Consider the following 23107-nt stretch of genomic DNA (forward strand, 5'->3'; position numbering starts at 1 on the left):
CACAGTGCCAAGAGCCTACAAAAATGTACAAAACCTTTAAAATGTCATTGGCGGGGCAGCCTGGGTGGCTCAGCGGTTTAGCGCCACCTTCAGCCCAGGATGTGATCCTAGAGACGGGATTGAGTCCCGTGTCAGGCTCCCTGCATGGAGCCTGCTTCTCTCTCTGCTGGCGTCTCGGCCTCTCTCTCTCTCTCTCAGTCTGTCTGTCATGAATAAATAAATAAAATCTTTAAAAAAATAAATAAAATAAAATGTCATTGGCATCAAAATACAAAAAAATGTAAAAATCTTAATATGCAATTGTTTACAAAACATTCATTATACCGTCAAATTTAGTATTAAAATATTCTCATTACATTTACAAAACTTGTTATATTTCATCTCTATGCATGAAGATTGTTGAGAAGTCACAGCCAACAACATGTTAAAAAAGCTCATAGCTGATTTTCCAAAGAAAAGTTATATAGGGATCCCTGGGTGGCGCAGCGGTTTGGCGCCTGCCTTTGGCCCAGGGCGCGATCCTGGAGACCCGGGATCGAATCCCACGTCGGGCTCCCGGTGCATGGAGCCTGTTTCTCCCTCTGCCTGTGTCTCTGCCTCTCTCTCTCTCACTGTGTGCCTATCATAAATAAATAAATAAACAAACAAACAAATAAATAAATAAATAAATAAATAAAAAAGAAAAGTTATATAAATCCTTTCAAATGACTTAAAGCAGTACATTTAGTGTGAGGGCATTTTATTATATGGGATATGATTGGGATGAAGCCTCCAAAGGAAGGATAAGCCTGGGATCTGAAAGGCCAGGAGTGGTGTGGTTACCACGGCTGTCCTGTGTAAGACCTGCATCAGGATTGTCTCAACTTCCTCCTGGACCAGGCATCCTTGCCACATGTTAAACCATAGCTCAAAAGTCATTTTCTACTCTGACATCATCCAAAGGCCAGCTGTTCACATCCCATGTCCTCCTCTTCCTTCCAGAGTCTTGACCTTGAGTGGAAGCCAGGATGGGCACCATTCCTGATCAATAGAATCACTGGATTGCGGGTTCTCTGAGGACAGCGTCATTTCCTGACCAATGTCCCTAGGCCAGGTGTGCTTGGGCCAGTGGAAAAAAGGAGGAGGGTGAAGGCCAAGTGCGAGATGAGGCAGATGGCTGAGTGCCAGGGAGGTTGGGGTGAGTGGCAGTGCTCATAAGCTGAATAAATTCTCGAAAGTTGTGTTGTGACTGGATTGAAGACAATTGCCAGAGACGGCCTCCTTAGCCCACACCATCTAGATTTGGAACCTCTGTGTCTCCATTTCTTCCACCTGTGTTCTCACTCCTGAGACATACACGCCTCTGCCTCCCACCCAGTGACACTTGGCCTTGACTGGTACTTGGTATCTCCTTTTGTTCTTACCTTCTGAGCTTTCAGGCTAATCTTCAGCACACCAGTTACTTATCTGTCCATGTCTCTGATTAAAAGGGACTGGTGCCTACTGTGTGCCAGGCACTAATTGTGGCCATCTCAGCTTATTGGCTTCCAAAAGGTAGAGACCCCACTGGGGGGATCCCTCCTGATGGGCGTCCAGCTCTGGGGCCAGGTGGTCATGGACCTGGTTCCAAAAATGAGTTCGGGAGATGTGGGTTTCAGAAACAACACAGAAATCTTTAAAAATAAACACATCTCTATTTTATTAAAAACGTACATTTTGGGGACTGAAGGGGGAAAGGAGTGTTTCTCAAAGTTCTAGGGCTACTTAGCAATACCCAGGATGTTTAAAAACACCAGCTGGAAACCTGCATTTGAAACAAGTTCCCATGTGATTTTTAGTCACCCTGAAGTTTGAGAATCACTAAGGGAGGGAGTGGGGACTGAGATTGTCTCGATCCTTCTGGCTTTTTAGGGCTCCAGGAAAGGACTCATTTGACTTTTTACAGACAAGCTTGGCTGACTCATCTGGGGCTTCCTGGTGTTCCTTTCCTTCAGCCGTCAAGACACTGAAAGAGTTAAGTCAATCATGGATTGGAGAGCAGCTGAGACAATGCCCACCCAGCCCACCCAAGAGCTTCCCTAGTCACCTCTGGGAGGCAGTCCAGAGCTGTGCCCAGACTTGATCCGGACTCGGAACCGCTTAACATAACATTTCTGCCCCATCCCACGGGCTCTGCTTCTCTTCTTGTGATCTGCCTTTTGTCTCACATCACAGAATACTTCCTCTTCCCGCCCCTCACTCTTCCCTGCTCCTTCCTATCCATCCGTGTTCCTTCCTCTCCATCCGTGTTCCTTCCTCTCCACTCCCATCTACTCTCCTTCTCAGAAACCAAGTTATAAGCCCTCTCCTCTGTCTGCAGCAGGTTGGAGGTCTGTGCTCGCTGCATCTCGACCACGCATGTGAAACACTGTGTACTTTAGCTGTGCAGGAATAGGCCCTGAGCAATGGAGGGCAGGGCGCGTAGTCGGGGTTAAAATTCTTCTCCAGCTGCAGGCCATATTTGGTATGTGCAGGCACACAGCTATCTTACCTGTCAGACGGAGAGCCCAGGGGAGATGTTTATAAGACAAAACAGAGAAAGCTCTTGGAGGAGGAGGTCTACTGATTTTTGAGGGACACGACCTTTCTAGTTCCCAAACCATAGAGGGAAGATGAATAGCCTTTCCTCACATTCTGAGAGGACATCCCAGGGGCTGTAGATAAAGCCAAGCTGTCCATTTCAGGCAGGAGCATGGGGCAGGTGGTGTGCAATTGGTCCTAGTTATGAAACTAGATGGTGCTGTGACCTGGGTCAGGGGAGCTGATAGAATTGCAAAGAAGTGAGTGACCTGAGACCACACAGCTGCTGGATGTGAGTATTCTTGGTGAGCCAGGGACAGGCAACCAAAGAGAAAGCACACTCTAGGAGTGGAAGCAGAATGTGTCTATGCAAGGAGCCCTCACAAAGAAAGCAGCATGGCTACCCCACCCCCACCCCAGGCAGCAGTAGCTTGAGCAGCAGAGAACGTTCATGAGAGTAGCAGATCCCATGCCACAACTAATGGGGTCCCAAGACAACACCGGGAGCCCCCTCACTGAACCATCCAGGACCAGACTGACATGCAGGTAGGTGGTGCCAACCTGGGATGCAGATCAAGAAGAAAGAAGAAACAGGGCCTTGCCTCTATACCTGATAGTAGGATACACTGAATAAACTTGCATGGAGTTTTATTTTTTTAAGAGAATTTTCTTTTTTTTTTTAATTTTTATTTATTTATGATAGTCACAGAGAGAGAGAGAGAGAGAGAGGCACAGAGACATAGGCAGAGGGAGAAGCAGGCTCCATGCACCGGGAGCCCGATGTGGGATTCGATCCCGGGTCTCCAGGATCGCGCCCTGGGCCAAAGGCAGGCGCCAAACCGCTGCGCCACCCAGGGATCCCCTTGCATGGAGTTTTAAAAGGGGGAAGAAAATTGTATTCACCTAAATTCCCCTGGAAAGGAGAAGCTGTCTTTGCCGGGAACAATATTTTGATAAGTGCTTAAGCCTGAAGCTGAGATCCCAGTGGAGGCCTGCGTGTGGGTGGAACAGCTCTGCATGAGATAGGAAGGAGTCTTTGAGTTTTGCATGTTATGCCAGAGAGAGGGGAAGAAAGGAGGCTGTTTGGTGCTGTTCACTGTGATTCCCTTTCCCCAACAGCCCCCACTAAATCTTCAAAAAGGTACCATCATGAAATGCTCAGGGCCTAAGTGGAGTACGTATTCTTGATATTTATATATACGTATTTATGCATGTGGGAGAACATAGGGGTTGGGGCCTCAGATTAAAGCAGGTGCCAGGCAAAGCCCAGGCCCTGGCAGGGAGGCAGAGGAGGAGCTTGGGGAGAAGAGACTGTTGGGGGGGGTGGGGCTCTGGCAAGTTTAGCCAAATCTTAGTGGGGCAGGGCCCTGTTGACCCCTGGGTTCCCGAGTTCTGCCACAGTATTGTTTTGGTGACTCTCAATTAATTGCTTTATCCAACTCAACTAACAACATACACATATACAGGTACACAGACAAACACCTACCTCTCAGGATTTCTCCAGGAACTGGAAACCAGGTATCTGTGTACTAGCTGGGACCCTCAGGCCCACTTCAGAGCAGAAGCAGAGCCAAGGACCAGCCTTCTTTGACATTACCATGTCACCCTGTCTTCCCTAAATCCCTGTCTGGAGGACAGAGCAGCAGCAGCATCTTACAGCCTTGCTTCTGGTTAGATCTAGACTGGCAGGCATTAGTGCCCTCTATCTGTCAAAGATCTGTATTTGGGGCAGAGCCTGTGTTGCAGAGACAGCTGGGATTGATTCTAAAAATCTAAAAAGGCTCCTTCAAAGACACTTGAACTTCAACGGTGACGTCTCCAAGTCCGGAGGGGCAAAGGAGAATTGAACCTTCCTAATTAGAAAAGCCTCTTGTTGGCCCACTGAGTCCTGCCTCTTCCCCTGAGCTGCTCTTCCCAGGAACAATTCTCGAAGGCAGGAAGGAAATGAGAATGCCAAAGCCAGGGCCAGGCCCGAGTCTCAAGCTCATCACGAGATTCTTGGCTTCCTTCATCATTCCATTCCCGCACCTGGCTCTCCATGAGAACAACCCCCAGGCCTTGGGCAGAATTTACCTCCTGAGCCAACTCATGTGCAGCTCAGGCAACAGTGGGAAGTGAACACCTGCACAGCAATCTTCTGACACACTACGCAAAGTCCTCTGAGAGGACTGGAATGGTGGCATGGGGACTCAAGCGGGTGGCTGATGAGGCAGGTCAGCATCTCCCTGGCTGAGGTGCTACAATAAGTGAGGTTGTTATGAATGTTTGAAAAGAGATGTCTTGGGCAGCTGGACAGTGATAGTATGTATACTGGCCTCTGCCCTCAGTGGGAAGGTCTCCCCGAATCCAGATTAACCATCCAGGCTTGCTCCTTACCCCTTGAGGGACCTTAAGCTTTTTTGGAAGGATGAATGCACATCCAAGGCCAACAGCCGGGGAATATCTGGGTACCCTCCTAGCTGGTCCCAGAGCAGGCTGGGGGGAGTCTTCTTTTCTATCGGGTGACTGGAGGAGGCCACATCAGTCTTCCAGACGGCCTCCATCTGGTTCTCCTGATGGCTGGGGCATGGAGATTGAAAATGTAGAAAGAGACAGAGTGTTAGATACACAGAGGGAGGGAGACTGTGAAGTAACCAGCTCTCCAAGGCCATAAGGCCCAAGACCTCAGATCTTGTTTTCTTTCCCTCTTGAATAGTTGTCACCACCATCCTGTCATCTATCTTCCCCTTATCTCTAAGCCTCACCTCCCTGGAGCTCCTCTGGCTGAGGAGCTGCTGGAAGGGTGCTGGGATAGCCTCTCTTCTTCTAGGCACATGCTCCTGGGCTGCCCTGCACAGGGCCATACTTGGTGAGGTTGGGGGTCTTCTTGACTGCCCAGAGGTTCATGGTATCTCTTTCTGAGCCTGGGGGTCACATGGTGGGAAGGATCAGGCTTGTTTATATGGGCAGACCAATAACAGGTGCTAGACCAACAATGCACAGGGCAGAAATGGTTGTAAGCTCTCAGCTGTGGGTCCTCAGAGTCTTTCAGTTGCAGTTTGACACCTGCTTGGCTGGGCTGGCTTCTGAAGCCCACGTCATCTCACACATACATACACACACCCTCATCTGGGCCAATGGCCAGAGCTGAGCAGGGCGGCTGAGAAGACAGACCTCTTGCAACTCGTGAGGTGAGCTTTGCCTGTCTGTGCTTTCACCAAGCTGCCAATCTCCCCAGTCTGACCACCCCAGCCTGTTCCGTCTCTCCCCACCCATCCAGTGGGTCGCCCACCAGCTTCCCTGCACCTACCGGGCCATGCGCAGGGGCACACATTCCCAGTGCTTGGATGGGAAGTGCTCTGGGGACTGCTTGCAGGAGGGGTTACAGGAGTGGGTGTGCTGGAGGTAGGACGGGGGTGGTTTGCTTTTCCTTGACTTTGGGTTGGTGACCACAGGAGTGTGCAGATGAACATTCCACTCCAGCTGGAGCTAGAGGAACCAGCAGAGAGGCATCAGGGAGACAGGAATTTATCCCCCCTCTAGAGCATGTTCCTGACTCAGGGCTGAGAAGAGAAGGTAAGCCCCAGGGAATCCCTCCCATCAGAGACTCCTGGGGTCCCCAAGTCAAATTTCCTAAAAATTCCTTGAATTATTACTTGGTACATTAGTTCCTGTTTTCTCCTTTGTTTTAGAGAAGCTGGACAATGAGCAAAACAGTAAGGAAAAAACAAAAGGAAGCCAAAGCAGCTGGAATTCGAGAGGGCACTCAGCGTTCATGTCATGAGGCCAGGTTGTGCCTAGAATGATCTGGGCATCTTTTTATCCAGCTCCTGCCCTGGCTCTGTGTAAGGGGCTGAGGGAACCCTCCTAGTTACCCAGAGAACTTCATATAGTCCCTTTCCCTCTCAATCTCAAAACGAACTTAGCAAGTCAAGATACCTACGGGAGATGACCAGAACTAAGAGAAAGTGATAGGAAACGGACTTTGGGGGATGGCCTCAAGGCCAAGGCTCCTCCAACTGCCCAACGTCAGCACCTACACCGCGTGCCTCAGTGCACAGCTTCCCCCAGACTTGGGGTGGGGTGGGTTGCCCTCCTGGCCCAATCCTAGGGGGATTCCCTGGGGAGTCTTAGCCAATGCTGTGATTTTCCAATCCCCACCCTCCCCCACCCCCCGAACTGCCAGCTAGCCCCCTGTCTGTGGACCATGTCGGTATTTGCTGCTTCTCTGACCCCTGTTAGCAGGGGAACCTGAAGCTGACCCTCAGAGAATAAAAACAGGCCAAACCCATGGATCAGGCCTCAGAGTGACTTTATATTGTCAATGGCAACACCAAAACCTAGAAAGCATTGAGCAGAGCTGTCAAAATTGAGATGGAAAATGAATTCTAACCTAGACTTCTGTATCCAGGCAAACTGTCGGTTCAGAGTGAGGGTAGGAAGTAAAGACATTTTCAGACTACCTGGGTCTCAGTGATTTTATCTGTCAGGAACCTGGGACCAGAAGTGTCCGGAGGAGATCTGGCATCTGGAAAGCAAGGGAGCCACCCCCAGAGAGAAGCAAAGTGAGAACCCAGTGTGTGGGTGAAAAGGACAGCTGTGACCAAGCAGGGAAAGCAGCCAGAACCCACAGGGGCAGGACAGAGGGACCCATGCAGGAGGGAGATCTTGAGCATGAAGCTGGGACTGCAGGGTCCAGCTGCCTCCCCTCTCCAGAAGAGTCTTTCTTGTACAGCTTTTTTTGAGGGTCTCTCTCTCCCTCTCTCTCTCCCCATACATGGAAATTGGAAAGCTCCCCACTCAGGCACCTCCAGCCTTGCCTCCTCCTGGCTCAGAGGCTTTCACCTGGCCTCTCGGTTCCCTTCTGCTGCCTCCTTTACACCCCACAGCCCCACGGGCTCACTTCCTGGCCCCCTCCCTGCTGGTCACGCTGACCCCTGACAGGAGAGGCCCACCTTGGGGAACATGGTCACCATGCTGCTCAGGCACTCTCGGCGCTTCTCCTCCACGTCCTTCTGCTTGTCTGTCCAGGCCTGCAGCCAGAAGTTCTGCAGATTGTCGATGTTTTCGAGGAAGACATAGAGGTTCTGGGCCTTGTAGGTAGTCCCTGTTTCTCGGATGACTTGTATGTGGTTGATCACTTCCTGTCTGGGAAATGAAGGAAGTGATTTACGTGGGTGAAAGGGCCTCCTGCTCCCTCAAATCCATTAACCAGGTAGGACCCTATGTTTGTAATGCCTGATAGCAAGGAGAGAAACTGAGGTTGGTGAGAGCTGAGGAAAGTAGGAGGTAGAGAAGTGCAAGGTGGTGGCTGATGAGGAGCCTTGGGGCCTGGCTGGAAACAGGAAGAGAGGGTAAGGCAAGCAGGGGAGTGCATTAGGTGCCTTATGGATGGGGCGATAGGAAGAAGTAAGGAAGGGGGCTCGGAGGTAAAGCCCACTGCGGGAAGAGCAGAGTGTGTATGTAAGCGCCTGACCTCCCACACCTTCAGGGTTGCCCAAGGCCCCAGGGTCAGACGCTCTTTGCCAGTCCCCTCCCTCAGGAGACCTTGTCCTCATCTGGGGTATCTTCTCCATCCCCATTTGCCCTATACTTCTCCCCTCCATTTGGGTTTTGGCTCTGCCCACACACTTGCAGTGGGTGCACATGCCAGGAGTACCTACCGGAGCTTCTGGAAGCGCCTGTAGAGGATGTACCTATGGCACAGGCACTGCAGCCGGAGCATGCTCAGCTCCATGGTGGTGGTGGTGAGCTCCAGTGCCTTGCTGCGCAGGTAGTGGGGCAGCCCCAGCTCAGCCTCCTCACTCAGGAGCTGCAGGTTCTTCCTCTGGGCCTCCACGTCCATGCGGTATACTTTCCCCTTAAGAGTTACTGGGGATACGTGCAAAGGAGGCCGGGACACCTTTTGGATGGATGTCCCCGAGACAGGGAAGGAGGCTAATTTCTTGGGTTTGGTAGGAACCTGGCAGGCCCGTGGTTTCTGGGCAGACTTGGCGGAACTCAGGTTCCTCTGGTTTCTGGGGGCCGGCTGCTGGGCGCTGGGGGACAAGTGTGGCCTCCCGCCTGGGTGAGCAGACTGGGTCCGGCTTGGGGGAGGCGCCAGGGATGCCTTCTCCAAGTCCCTCCAGCGCCTGGTGGTCATGAAGAGCACCCTGTCCACGTGCTCCCCTGGCTGCCCCGTCTCTCTCCGTGGGCCCCCTTGCTCTTTCTCCTGCTGGCCCAACCTCTGCTGCTGCTCTCTCAGTGCCTCTTCCACCTCCCACTGATGCAGCTTCTCCTGGTGCTCCTGCTCTAGCAGGGCCCATTTCTTCTGCCGCTGTAGCCACATCTCCTGCTCCTCCAGCCACTGCTGCCTCTGCCTCTCCCAGCTGAGTTCCTCTTCCCTGTGCTCCACCTTGCTCTCCAAGCCCACCTTCTCAGAACTCTCTGGGGACAGCTGCACCCTTGAATGAGCCTTCATTTGGAGGCCTTCCTTCTCCTGGGATGCTTTCTGGAAGTCTGTCTGGTCTTTGACTTGGTGGCCTGGGCTCTCTGCCACAGGTCTTTCCCATTTCTTAGGAAACCTGTGATCCACGGAGGATGGCAACATGGACTGGAGATGCTCAGTGTCCTTGCTGCTGTACACATCTGCAATCCTAGACTGCATGGTCATGATGGAAAGTGGCTGAGACGCTGAAGGCCTAGGATCACTGTCCCAGGCTGTGGCCATGGAACCTGGGGGCAGGGACAAAAGCAACTCCTCCTTCTTGTGTTCCTGTTGGGTCTCCTCCGTGATGGTTTCTTTCTTTGAGAGGGTCTCTTTCTCAGGGGGCCCCCGGGAGTCAACCAAGATTGTGGCCACTTCTTCTGCCTGGTTTCTAGCAGACTGTGCCTTCTTCAGCTGGAACTCTAAGGAGTGCTTGATCAGGAGAAGGTCATGGTATTTCCCCCCTAGAATCTCTACCTGCTTTAGTAGGGCATCCCTCTTGGTCTGGAGAACTTGGAGGGAATTCTGGAAATAGAGCCGTTGGCTGCTCAGTTCCTGGGTCATCTCTATTTTCAGGTTCCTATATTTGGTCTCTAGGTTACTGTGCTCCTTGTGCTGGAGGATCAAGGCCTTGTTGAGGTTCTCCACCATGGCAGACATGTACCTGATGGCTCTGACCTCCCCCTGGTTGAACATGGTGGAGTCCAGGAGCTCCTGCAGCATGGACTTCACCTCAGAGACCTTCATGCAGGTAGTGTGCTTGTCCTGGAGCATCTGCTCTGGGCTCAGTGGCTGAGGGTAGGATGTAGATTTGGGGGGGCTTTGTTCCCACCAGTTCTGCCAGAAGGTGTGTTTGGATACTAGGAGAGAACAGAGGCAGCAAACTCCCATGGGTACCAGGGATTATACTGATACTTCACACCCTGCGTGGCCAAATTCCCCATTCAACCCTCTTAGGCCTTTGGCAAGAATAAGGAGCTGAGGCAATACGTGAGGCTGGGGGAGATGCTGTCAGGAGAGGTCTCTGCCAGGTTCAGAGCTTTCCCAGAGCTTACCTGCCAGGGTCTTCAGCCCCGAAGCACCCGCAGGGCCCATGGGGCCTGAAACCATTCAAGTCAGTTCAATTCAACTCAATGGACTTCTGATCCTATACATTTCTCTAGAGTAAAGTAACTTTTCTAAATCATGCTACTTCCCAGCCTCAGTATCCATGTTTGGCTCTTTTTGGCCAACTACTCAAACTCTGGAAGCCTATTCGGCACTTAGATTCCAGACCACCTGAGAAGCTGTTTCCCTTGCCTGTTACCAGAGAGAATTTATCACAGGGTTCTGCAACTGTTCCTGTGTTGGGTTTTTTTTAATGACTAATTTTTTTTTTTCCCAACTGAGGGGTCATGAACTCCTTTGATACTTTAATGAAAGCAGGGGACCTTCTCCCCAGGAAAATGCACGTAAAGACTGTGTGCTCTGTTCAAACCTGTTTATAAACCTCAGCTACTCAGGGCTGGGTCATGATCATAGGGGTACCCCCTTGATCTACCATATGTAGGGCTGCTGATTATTTTGGAGCATCCATTCATTTGCCTATTCAACAAACATCACTGACAGAAAAAAAACACTGGCTAACTTTGGATGAGAGGCTAAAGGGTATATGGAAATTAAATGGCATTGAAGTCAAGCTAGGATTTAGCTAATGTTGTCAGAGAGACCATATGGCCTAGTGGTTCAGAGCTTGAATTCTGGAATCAGATAACTTGGGTTTGAATCCCATCCTTACAACTTGCTTTAGGCAAGTTTCCATCTTGGTGCCTCTGTTTCTGAAAAATGGGGATAACCACAGCATCTACTCAGAGGACTTCGCTAGATCATGCATGTCTAGTGGCAAGCACAGTACCAGGTACCTAGTAAGTGCTCAATAACTGATCCCTAGGAAGGAACAAATAAGACATAGCTTTTGCCCTTCAGGAGTTTATAATCTAGTAGGGAAATGAGTATACAAATAACTATATTTCAAGACATAATGTGGAAAGGATTGTAGGAGAGACTGTCTCCTCCCTCCCCCAACTATCCATCTTGCTTGATAAGGAACCTGGCCATGAGAATCAATGGCAAAACACTAATGTGACCTACTGTTTATTAAGTCCTGAGCATGTTTTAAGCTTGGTGCCAGGTGCCTCATACCCAGTGGAACCCTGCAAATGGGCAGTGGGCTCCTCGTTTTGTATATGAAGAGAGTGAGTTCAGAAAGATGAAATAACTTGCTCAAAGTCACTAAGCCAGAAATTGGCACACAGGATTCAAAATCAAATCTATCACACGGTGAAGCTCATGCTCTGGCGTAAGATTAAAAGCCAGACAACCTCTAAGTGTGGGGTCTGGTTTTGCCATAGCTTCTTGTTTTTTGTGGTCCTTTCTCTTCTCTGAGCTTTCATGTTCTCATCTACAAAATGTAGGAGTTCATAATCTCAGGTCCCTACCAGTGCTGATAGGAGTAAAATTTCAAGGTTGAGACATTTCTGGAGCAGCCACAATTGAGAAGGTTCTGGAAGGGCCTTTGGCTGAGTCTTGGAAAGGAAAGTCTTTGGGTTCTAGCTACAAACTCCATCCAGCCTTCCTGGCCTTCTACCCTTGATTCCCAGGACTTCCATGAGGCTACAGCTCCAGGAAGCACCAGCAAGGATCTGTCTCCACATTATTCCTTCCTCCAGCCCAGAGGGACAGCACAGAACTACTCAGTGCTCAGCCTGGGTTCAACATCCCAGCCTCTCACTATTGCCTCTCCATCTCATATAAGGCTTTGGTATGGAGGAGAGTCAGAAAGACCCCTATAGACCCCAGTATGTGATTGTGACTTCTTCCTCTGAGATGGCATCCACCCACCCAGCACTCCTCCCAGGTGCTCTTGGAACCTACTTTGTGTCCTTTTCTTTTGTCCTTCAATGAGAGTAGAGCAAAGGGAAATGAGAGACTCGATGCCTCCTTTGGTGGCAATGAGGGAGAGAGGTAACACCTTTTCCATCACATTGATCCATTCATCCAGAGCTTCCTCTTCCTCCTTACCCTTCCTGTTCCTGAGCTCATAGGTCAGACTGTCACCTGGAGAAGGAGTGGGAGGTACAGGCTGAGTGCAATCTGTCCTCTAGGGAGACCCAAGGAGTTGGGCTTTGAGGTTGGACTAGATTCACCTCTGACTAGCTGTGTGATGTTAGGGAAGTTACTTATTTCTCCGAGTCTCAGCATATGTGCCTCTAAGAGGGTTGGGTAGGGATTTAAATGAGATAATACGTGTGAAATGATTGACATGAGGCCTGATGTGAAGAAAATATGCAATAGACATTAAACAGTATTGTTGTTTAGCTATAAGGCCAAGGATGTGTCTGCCTTGCTATTGCTCTATCCCCATTGCCTAATTCAGTATCTGGACAATTGAATTAACTGGAGTGAACAACCCTGCTTAGTTTATGGGGGCAGGTGAAGGACCACAGAACTGAGAACTCCTTGGGGGCAGGGCAGTATGAAGGAAGTGGGGCACATTCCTTTATACCATCTTATTCCAACAGCAGCATCTGCCCAACTTCAGAGCAGAGTAAGGTCTTGTGAAGGTATAACTCTGATCTTAATGGGGATTGCACCTGGCTCCAAGGCTGAAGTATGGTTGGTCCACACTCAAGTGGCTACACCAATTGTTTACAGCTGGCTTCAATGCTGTTGCCCCATTGCCCACGCAGTAAGGGTCATTAAGTACTTTGAATATCACCTGTGGGTTCCTCTATGAAATACCTGGCGTATTCCACCAAAAAAACCTATTAGAACTAATAAATTCAGTAAAGTTGCAGGATACAAAATCAACATACAAAAATAAGCTGCATTTCAGGGCACCTGGGTGACTCAATCAGTTAAGCATTTGACTCTTGATTTCGATTCAGATCATTATCTCAGGGTATTGGGATTGAGTCCCACATCAGGCTGCACACTGGGTGTGGAGCCTGCTTGGGATTCCCTCTCTCTGACCCTCTCCCCCATTGCATGCATGTGTGCACACTCTCTCTCTCAAAAATAAAGAAAAATAAAGTTCTCTTTACAAATCAGTTGCATTTCTATATACTAACGATAAACCCTCTGAAAAAGAAAGAAAATAATCCCACTTACAACAGCATCAAAAACAATAATATACTTAGAAATAAATTTAACCAGGGAGGTGAAGGATCTCTACACTGGAAACTGTAAGCCGTTGATGGAAGAAATTTAAGAAGACACATATAAATGGAAAGATACTCCATGTTCATGAATTGGAAGACAATACTATTTAAAATGTTCATATTGCCACCTCAGAGCCATCTATAGATTCAATGAAATCTCTATCAAAATCCCAATGGTATTTTTCACAGAAACAGAAAAAACAATCCTAAAATTCATATAGAACCACAAAAGGCCCCAAATAGCCAGAGCAATCTTGAGAAAAAGAACAAAGCTGAAGGCATCATACTACCTGATTTCAAACCATATTACAAAGTTATAGTAATCAAAACAATATGGTATTGCCATAAAAATAGATATAAAGGCAAATGGAATAGAATCAAGGACCCAGAAATAAACCCATGCATTTATGGGCAACTAATATTTGACAAGTGAGCTAAGAATACAAAGTGGGTAAAGGATGGCTCTTCAATGAGTGATGTTGGTAAACCTGTACATTCATATGTAAAAGAATGAAATTCAACTCCCATCTTACACTATTCACAAAAAATTAACTTGAAATGGATTAAAGACCTAAAACCCTAAAACTCCTAGAAGAACATAGGGATTAAAGACCTAAAACCCTAAAACTCCTAGAAGCTTCTTGGGACGCCTGGGTGACTCAGTGATTGAGCATCTGCCTTTGGCTCTGGTAATGGTTCTGGAGTTCTGGGATCAAGTCCCGCACTGGGCTCCTTGGAGGGAGCCTGCTTCTCCCTCTGCCTGTGTCTCTGCCTCTCTGTCTCTCATGAATAGATAAATAAAATCTTAAAAAAAAAAAAAGGATGCATTTGTTATTTTTAATTTTCTCATTTGTAATATCAAGGATATAGAGCCAGATTATATCTATTATTCCATTCAACCCTATGATTAAACACCTACATGAAAGAAATAAAGGATCTGAATAGACTTTTTTTTTTGAATAGACATTTTTCTAAAAAAGACATACAAACAGCCAACAGGTACATGAAAAGGTGTTCAACATCACTCATTGTCAGGGAAGCACAAATTAAAACCACAGTGAGATATTTCCTCATACCTGATAGAATGGCTATTTTGAAAAAAGACGAGATAACAAGTGTTGGTCAGGACGTGGAGAAAAGGGGACCCTTGTGCACTGCTGGTGGGGATATAAATTGGTACAACCATTTTGGAAAACAGTATGGAGATTTTTCTAAAAATTAAAAATACAATCACTATATGAGCCCACAATCCCACTTCTGGGTATATATCAAAAGGGAATGGAGTCACTACCTCCAAGAGATATCTGTATGCCAATGTTCACTGAAGCATTGTTCACAAGAGATGAGACATACAACCAAGCTAAGTGTCAGTAGATGAATGAATGGTTAAAGAAAATGTGGTATATACAATGAAATATTTAATTTTTTAAAAAAGATTTTATTTATTCATGACAAACACACACAGAGAGAGAGAGGCAGAGACACAGGCAGAGGGAGAAGCAGGCTCCATGCAGGGAGCCCAATGTGGGACTCCATCCTGGGTCTTCAAGATCACACCCTGGGCTGTAGGCGGCGCTAAACCGCTGCGCCATCGGGGCTGCCCTAAAATAGTTTTTTTTTTTTTTTTTTTAGTTTATTTATTTATCTCTACTCCCAAGTGGAGCTTGAACTCATGATGCCTAGGTCAAGAGTCACATGCTCTTCCAAATGAGCCAGCTAGGTGTCCCCTCTATACAATGAAATATTATTCAGTCAAAACAAAGAAGGAAGTCCTGTCATTTGTCATAACATGGGTGGACCCTGAGGGTATTATGCCAAGTGAAATAAACCAGACAGAGAAAGACAAATACCATATGATCTCACTTACATGTGGAATCTAAAAAATTGAACTCACAGAAACAGCCATTAGAATGTTGGTTATCAGGGGCTGAGGGTGGGAAATGGTGAGATGTTGGCCAAAGGGTACAAAATTTCAGTTATAAAATAAAAACGTTCTGGGGATCTAATGTACAGTGTGGTGACTAAACTAACAATGCAGTACTATATACTTGTGATATGCTAAGAGAGTAGATCTTAAATGTTCTCGCCGGAAAAAAAAACGGGGGTAACTTGTGAGATGATGGATGTGTCAACTAACCTTATTGTGACAAGCATTGCACAACATATACGTCTATTGAATCACTGTATTGTACACTCTAAACTTCCACATGCTATTTGTCAATTACATCTTAATAAATCTGGAAAAAAATAAAATAGCTAGCATGAGTTTGACTTTAGTTTCAACTCTGCTAAAAAAATGAGATGTCATAATGGATCTGTGACTTAGGCTTCATCACACATGCAGCTAATGTTCATAAGCTACTGTTTTGGACAATTATATGTTTGTCCCTCTGGGGAGTAGATGTGATTGCTGGGACAAGATTGGGGGAATGTCTCAGTGGAGAGGCACTGCAGTGTGTCTTTTGCTCCCTCTACACCTGCTGCCCCACATTCCCCTCCCAGGGAGAGCTGATCTGGGGTGGGGCAAGGAGGAGATGGGAGTAAGTGTGGGACCAGTGTCCAGGAGGGGAGATGCCCACTCTCAGACACCCAGTGTCCAAACTCACCCCAGTCCCCCAGCCAGCGGAGAATTTCATACAAGTGCTTCTCTTTGGTCTTAGCATCTTTTGAGAAGGAGGCAATTTTCTCCAGCAAGATGAATCTGTTCTTGCCCTTTTGCTCTATCTGGTCAGATTTTACCTTTTCTCTTAAATCATATCCTAATTCTTCCTGGAAGCGGTTGATGACACAGTTGACGTTGTCCAAGATGTCTGAGAGCTGGGAAGAAATATCCTATATGGGAAGCATCAGATTGTAGTGTTTAGGGGTGTGAACTCTGGAGCCAGAATACCATGTCCTGGCAGTGTGATCTCAGAGAAATCAGTTCACCTTTCGGGGCCTCAGTGTTCTGACTTGTAAATTGGGGATCATGATGGTTAGCTCTTCTTAATGTCAGTTTGATTATTAAAACAGGTCAGGAAGGGAGAGGATACTAAAAATTCAGAGCATACATTTCTTCAGAATTTCAAAATTTTCTAGGGACTTCTGGACATCTCTCCTCCCAAGGATCCAGAGACAACAGACTGGAAAAATGAGGGCCTAAGAAACCCTTAGGATCAGAGGCTCCCATTAAAAAAAAAAAAAAAAAAAAAAAAAAGGACTAAAGGTTCATGTGCAGGGTGATTTCAGCCTTTAGCCATTTCCCTGTAAGTTTCTAGGGCTTAGCTTGAAGGAGTCTTGACAGGCTGCCAAGAATAGACCTGAATCAGGAACTCTGGGCTCCTCCTCTTGCTCTGCTAAGACCTACCACTGTGTGTCTCAGAGGCATCCTGGGGCTTCCTTATTGTGCTGTTCCCTTCCTGTGCCCTGCCTCATGTGGGTGGTTTGATTCCAGCTCACCCTACAAAGGCCAATCTAGGAGATGGGTATTTTGGATTAATCTGTCTGCAAACCCAGCTTGCTGAGGATCCTGAGGACCCTTGAAGGCTCAGAGTTGGAATCTTGCCCCAATCTGGGATTAGTTCCCAGTCTCCATTTCAGATCCCAGTAGAAGGGTGACTTTTTCATTTCAGGTGTTACCTCCTGAGCTCGTGTTAGTTGGGCAGCCTCAATCCTTGAGATGATGGCTTTCACTGATGCAGGGGTCATCAACTGTGGAGGCCTGTCTTTCTCCATTTTTGGATCACCCTGTCAATTGCAAAGATGTCCCTGTGTCTCTGGTACCCTGGCCTGGACATGTGATGCTGGCTGCTTTGCAGTTAAGGGCCCCAGGGCAGTAACTGAGTACCCTCTGCCTGTAACTGCCAGACATCAGGTTCCAACTGACCTTTTCTCCAGTGACATCATCAGTTTGATTAGAAGAATGGCTCCTTCTAATCTCCTTCAACTATCTGCTTGGTTATCTAGCTTATTATCATTACCTAATATATATTAAGTTGACCTATTGCTTTTTATTTAAGTCATTAAATATTCTGCTACCAAACTAAATATTATTGGCTAAAAATAGGAAAAAGCAACTAGGCTTTTTTCTTTGTCCAAAGAGAAGTTTTTTTTTTAATTTTTATTTATTTATGATAGTCACACAGAGAGAGAGAGGCAGAGACACAGGCAGAGGGAGAAGCAGGCTCCATGCACCGGGAGCCCGACGTGGGATTCGATCCCGGGTCTCCAGGATTGCGCCATGGGCCAAAGGCAGGCGCCAAACTGCTGCGCCACCCAGGGATCCCCAAAGAGAAGTTTTTTAAAAAAATTAGAGCCCATTAATAACTGATGTTGATATGTTTGCATTTGCACCAGGGGTCAAGGCTCTGTCAGCACTTGGTATCAGGTGCCCTGCAAGATGGCTTTTAAAAACAAATGTCTAGGGAATCCCTGAGTGGCTCAGCGGTATAGCACCTGCCTTCGGCCCAGGGTGTGATCCTGGAGTCCCGGGATTGAGTCCTGCGTCAGGCTCCCGGCCTGGAGCCTGCTTCTCCCTCTGCCTGTGTCTCTGCCTCTCTCTCTATGTCTATCATGAATAAATAAAAAAAAAATCTTTAAAAAAATGTCTAGGAATACCTGGGTGGCTCAGTTGATTAAGCATCTACCTTCGGCTCAGGTTATGATCCCAGGGTCCTGGGATTAAGCCCCTCGTCAGGCTTCCTGCTCAGTGGGAGGCCTGCTTCTATCTCTCCCTCTACCTCTGCTTGCCACTCTCCCTGCTTGGCGCTCTCTCTCTCTCTCTCTCTCTCCCCCTCTGTCAAATAAATAAATAAAATATTTAATAATAAATAATAAAGTTAAAAATAAATGTCTAAAATGGATGTTGTTGTATGCCCAGGACCTAGAACCAAGCTTGGCACTCTGTAGGCACTTAATAAAATGCTTATTGAATGAATGCATCTGTAAGAACAAAAACGTTTACTTGCAAATTGTTCTTCCATGCTACCTAAAAGTATTCCCATTTAACAGATAAAGAATTAAAATTTTTTTTTAAGAATTAAATATTTTAAGTTCAGTTCTTAGCAGGGTCATGGCCACTTAATAACTTGTCACCTGACACCCACTTTTCATTCATATATTCAAAGTTAGTTCTTTTATTGCCTCTTTCACCCAATGAACACCTACTGGTAACATGCCAAGCCTGGGCCTATGTGCTAGAAATAAAGAAATGAGTGAGATCTAGTTCTCTCTTTGAAGCGCTCATACCCTAGTTTAGATATACCTCTCTATCTATACATTTGGCACTGGACAGTTCTTTAATCCCTTAAGATTTCAGAGCATGTTGTAGTTTATAAATAACTCATTCATCCTTAAAAACATGTATGAGCTAGCTAAGGCTCAGAGGAGTTATGAGATTTACCTAATGTTATAGAGCCAGGAAGTAGAGTCTGGACTTCACCCTGGTTTCCCAATTCCCATTCTGGGGTCCTTTCCTTTTTCCCACTTCTTCCTCCCTTTCTTCTTTCTTTTGAACCTGATCATATTGATAACTAGATTACATATAAATGACCTAAGAAAGCTAATTAAAAGATAGAGATTGTAAGGTTCAATATAGAAAAACCCAAGACATACTTTAAATAAAAAGACACAATAGATTAAAAGTAAAAGGATGGAAAGGGATAAACCATTATAATACTAATGAAAAAGAAAGATGGGGTGACTATATTAACATCAGACTTCAGAATAAGAAATATTAGCAAAGATAAAAAGGGAGGCACATTCCATAATAATAAGTGCCAATTAATAAAAAAGATATAATCCATTGCCCCTGGGTGGCTCAGTCGGTTAAGCATATGCCTTCCACTCAGGTCATGATTTCAGGGTCCTGGGATTAAGCCCCATGTCAGGCTGCCTTCTCAGCAGGGAGCCTGCTTTTTCCCCCTCTCTCTCCCTGTCCTGTGCTTGTACTCTTTCTCTCTCAAATAAATAATAAACAAAATCTTAAAAAACAAATGATATAATCCTTTATGTGCATGCACCTAATAACAGAGCTTCAAAATTTATGAAGCAAAAAAACTTATAGAAGTGAAAGGAGAAATGTACAAATCCACAACCATAGTTAGAGATTTCAATACTTCTTTTGTAGGAATTGGTAGACGTAAAAGAATAAGTAAGGGCTTAGAGGTTTTGAAAAACACTATCAACCAACTTGATTCCATTGACATTTATAGAACACCTCATCCAACAACAACAGCAGAGCACATGTTATTTCCAAATGCATATGGAATAATAATTTGAGCCTTAAAATAAATATCAATAAATTTACAAAGATTAGAATCATATAATGGGACACCTGGGTGACTCAGTCAGTTAAGCGACCAACTTTTGATTTCGCCTGAGATCATGAAGTCATGTTCTCATGATCTCAGGACCATGGGATAGAGCCTGGATTGGTGCTCCTTGCTCAGGAGGGAGTCTGCTTCTTTCCCTCTGCCCCACCACCTGAGCATGTGGTCTCTCTCTCTCAAATAAATAAATCCTCAAAAAAAAAAAAATGTTTTCTGACCATAATGGCATTAAACTATAAATCAATAATTGAGAAATACCTAGAAAATTCCCAAATATTTGTAAATTAAACAACTTTTATATAATCCATAAATCAAAAAAGAAAGCCCAAGGAAAATTATGAAATATTGTGAACTAAGTGGAAATGAAAACATGACAAACTCTTGATTTCAGCTCAGGTCATGATCTCAGGGTCATGAGACTGGCTCTGCGATTGGTGTGTTTAAGATTCTCTCCCTCTTTCAGTGCCCCTCCCCACACCTTCTCTAAAAAGAAAAAAAAAAAAAAAAAGAGCCACACTTACATGATCACTAGCCTAGGAAAAATGTTTGTAAAACTTTTTTTTAAAAGCAGCCAACCTCCTTTTTCAAGCAAAGCCTTTTGTAGAATGAACCTAGTATCTAAAACAGATAAAAGTAATAGCTTAGTAGAATGCATTAATATTATAAGTTCAATTTCATATCTCACAAAATCATTCAATGTCAATAAGGCTGTTTTGATAAACTGCAAAATTTGATGATATGTAGGACTTTTGAGTGTATACCCGACATGGGGCTCAAACTCATGACTCTGAGAGCAAGAGTTGCATGTTACACTGAGCCACAGCTAGGCGCTCCTTGAGTATATATATTTTTAAACTACTGTTTTAAAAACAGATAAAATATATTTAAAGCTTCTGGGTAAAAATGGTAGATTGAACACATGTATCTAATTTTGCTCTACTAAAAATATACTAAAACTATAGCAAAAGGATTTTTTTTTAAGCCATAAATCCACAAGGACAGGGAAATAGGAGAGGAGACAGGAGCAAAATACTTTAGGAAATTGGAAAGCATATGGATGAGTGGTTATTGACTTAGACTAGAGAAGGATGGGTCCTAAGGCAGCAATGGGGCAACCAGATGGCAAATAGAATTGGTTGCACCAGATGGCTGACCAGTCCAGAAGGAAGACCTAAAGATGTTAACATCAGAGGCTCCCTACAGTGAAGCTCTTGGCCGACAAGCCCCACCCATATACTTGAGCTCATAGAGCACAGATGTTTCCAGTTGGCTTTTTCGTAACCCATCTTTTATTTTTTTTTCTTTTCTTTTTTTTTTAAAGATTTATTTATTTATTCATTCAGAGAGAGCAAGAGAGAGGCAGACACACAGGCAGAGGGAGAAGCAGGCCCCATGCAGGAAGCCCGATGCGGGACTCAATCCCGGGTCTCCAGGATCACACCCCAGGCTGCAGGCGGCACTAAACCTCTGCGCCACCGGGGCTGCCCGGTAACCCATCTTTTAATGTAAGCAAACAACCAAGGATTATAAGACCTCCAAGAAAAGAATCTAACATGAGAGAGACCAAAACAACAGAAAAAGAAATTTAGAGCAAACAGATTACAGAGAAAGAAGAAACAAAGGTACCAATAGTAGCTTCGGAGATAAGATAAACCATTTCAACACTGAAAAAAAAAAAGATGCTATAGAAAGGAATACTCGGAAAATAACAGTAAAGTGAGAGTAATAAAAATCCTTACAATATTGAAAAACTCAGTAGAAGAATGGGAAGAGAAGATTGAGGAACTCTCCCAGGGAACAAGGTAATAACGATGGAAAGTAGGAGAGAAAAATAAGAAATTGGTATGAGCAGTCCATCAAATCCATCATCTGGATTATAGGAGTCCCCAAAAAGAAAGAACGGAGAGAATGGAAAGGAAGAAATCACCAATGGGATGATTCAAGATTATTTCCCAGAAGTGAGGGGCCCTGAGTTGCCCAGCACAACAAACAGCCCTCTCACCAAGATATATTACAGCCATCTGAGAACACTGGAAACAAGAAGAGATTCAGAGTTGGGGAATAAGTCACTTACAAAGGATAAGAAGTTAAAAGACTTCAGACTTCTCAAGACAGTGAAAGCTAGAAGGTAATGTCACAATGCCTTCATAATTCTGAAGAAATTCAATACCCAACCAATCAATCAAGTGTCAGGGTAGAATAATGACAATGTCAAACATGTAAAGTTTCAAAACAATTTACCTCTCCCTTTTTCATGAAACTTCTGGAAGACGGTCTCCAAAAAGAGGGAATAAATTAAACAACAAAAAAAGAAAGACACAGAACCTGGTAAATAAAAGATCCAACAAGGGAGAAATAAAAAACAATGCTAGGAAGATGAGGAGATGCCAAGTTGCCAGATGTTTGGAGCAGAAGAGGCTCCAGAAGAGATCTCTTCAAGAAGATGAAGTTGAGGGGATCCCTGGGTGGCTCAGCGGTTTAGCACCTGCCTTCGGCCCAGGGCGTGATCCTGGAATCCTGGGACGGAGTCCCACATCGGGCTCCCTGCATGGAGCCTGCCTCTCTCCTTGTGTGTCTCTCATGAATAAATAAAATCTTTAAAAAAAAACCAGATGAAATTGATAGAATATCTGCCGTGTCTAGATATTCTGAGGAGATTCAGGCAAATAGGGGAAGATTTTGAGGCAGATTTTGTGATACATTCATAGAAAGCTAAACAAGTGAAAAAGCAACGTAAGTATTAATTCTAGGAAAAAAATCAAAAGTGCAGGAGAGGAAGAGTAATCAAAGTTTTCTACATGGCTCAACTCTGAGTAGCACGTGTAGTCAGTATTATAAAAGCTGAAAAATGAGCTGACAAAAATCATTGCATTAATTTGGGCGGATGGGGGATGAGGTATCAGAGGGCAGGGTAGGAGACCTGAAGGGAAAAGAGTTAAATTCTCCAACCTAGGGGCACCTGGGTGGCTTAGTGGTTGAAGGTCCGCTTTTGGCTCAGGTCCTGGAGTCCTGGGATCGAGTCCTTCGTCGGGCTCCCCGCAGAAAGCTTGCTTCTCCCTCTGCGTCTCTCATAAATAAAAAAATAATAAAATCTTAAAAACAAACAAACAAAACCTCTCCAACCTATCCCTCTTATTTATGGGAGCTGGGGCAAGACTACAAATGGGAAACTTACTCAAATATTTTAATGTTACAAATTAAGCTAACAAACTTAAATAAAATACCTTCTAAACTTTTTTATTTTTTTAAACTCTTTTTTTAAAAAAAGATTTTATTTAGTTATTCATGAGAGACACACACAGAGAGAGAGAGAGCGCGGCAGAGACCCAGACAGAGGGAGAAGCAGGCTCCATGCAGGGAGCCTGATGTGGGACTCGATCCCGGGTCTCCAGGATCACGCCCTGGGCCCAAGGCGGAACTAAACGCTGAGTCACACAGGCTGCCCACCTTCTAAACTCTTAACTTCATAAGGACCTGGAGAGCCTGGTTCTAAATTAGAATTTTGGAATTTCTGGAATCCTCAGAGTCTACACTAGAAGATAGGAGCCCCCAGTCCCTGGCTCTTGCCTCACCCCCTTCTCCTCTGCACTTGCCTCTGTCCTACATTGAGAAAGCCT

At 45.7% G+C, this 23107-nt stretch overlaps 1 protein-coding gene across 2 annotated transcripts; it reads right to left on the minus strand.

Moving 5' to 3' along the window:
- Positions 1 to 443: 443 nt before the first annotated feature.
- Positions 444 to 17002, minus strand: FAM186B (family with sequence similarity 186 member B). Of its 2 annotated transcripts, XM_055336997.1 has the most exons (8): positions 16801 to 17002; positions 15789 to 16014; positions 11897 to 12079; positions 8181 to 9843; positions 7473 to 7665; positions 5828 to 6006; positions 4915 to 5097; positions 444 to 619 (listed from the first exon to the last, which is right to left on the minus strand). In XM_055336997.1, the coding sequence occupies exons 1-8, from the start codon at positions 16894 to 16896 to the stop codon at positions 460 to 462; spliced, it is 2883 nt and encodes a 960-aa protein (XP_055192972.1). In that variant the 5' UTR covers positions 16897 to 17002; the 3' UTR covers positions 444 to 459. The 2 variants fall into 2 exon arrangements, with proteins under 2 accessions (XP_055192972.1, XP_055192971.1); XM_055336996.1 differs by lacking the exons at positions 444 to 619; positions 15789 to 16014; positions 16801 to 17002 and adding an exon at positions 1253 to 1984 and having other exon boundaries at positions 11897 to 13941.
- Between the last annotated feature and the right edge of the window lie 6105 nt (positions 17003 to 23107).

The sequence above is a fragment of the Nyctereutes procyonoides genome, unplaced genomic scaffold (assembly GCF_905146905.1).
Source record: "Nyctereutes procyonoides isolate TBG_1078 unplaced genomic scaffold, NYPRO_anot_genome, whole genome shotgun sequence".
NCBI classification, from domain to species: Eukaryota; Metazoa; Chordata; class Mammalia; order Carnivora; family Canidae; genus Nyctereutes; species Nyctereutes procyonoides.

What these genes read in the sequence shown, in the direction of transcription:
- FAM186B (XM_055336997.1), bottom strand. Translation starts at nt 16,896, where the DNA reads ATGGAGAAAGACAGGCCTCCACAGTTGATGACCCCTGCATCAGTGAAA. An exon ending in CCGCTGGCTGGGGGACTGGG is followed by an intron (nt 12,080 to 15,788) that starts GTGAGTTTGGAC and finishes CTCCTTCTCCAG; the next exon opens with GTGACAGTCTGACCTATGAG. An exon ending in AGGCGCTTCCAGAAGCTCCG is followed by an intron (nt 7,666 to 8,180) that starts GTAGGTACTCCT and finishes TTCATTTCCCAG; the next exon opens with ACAGGAAGTGATCAACCACA.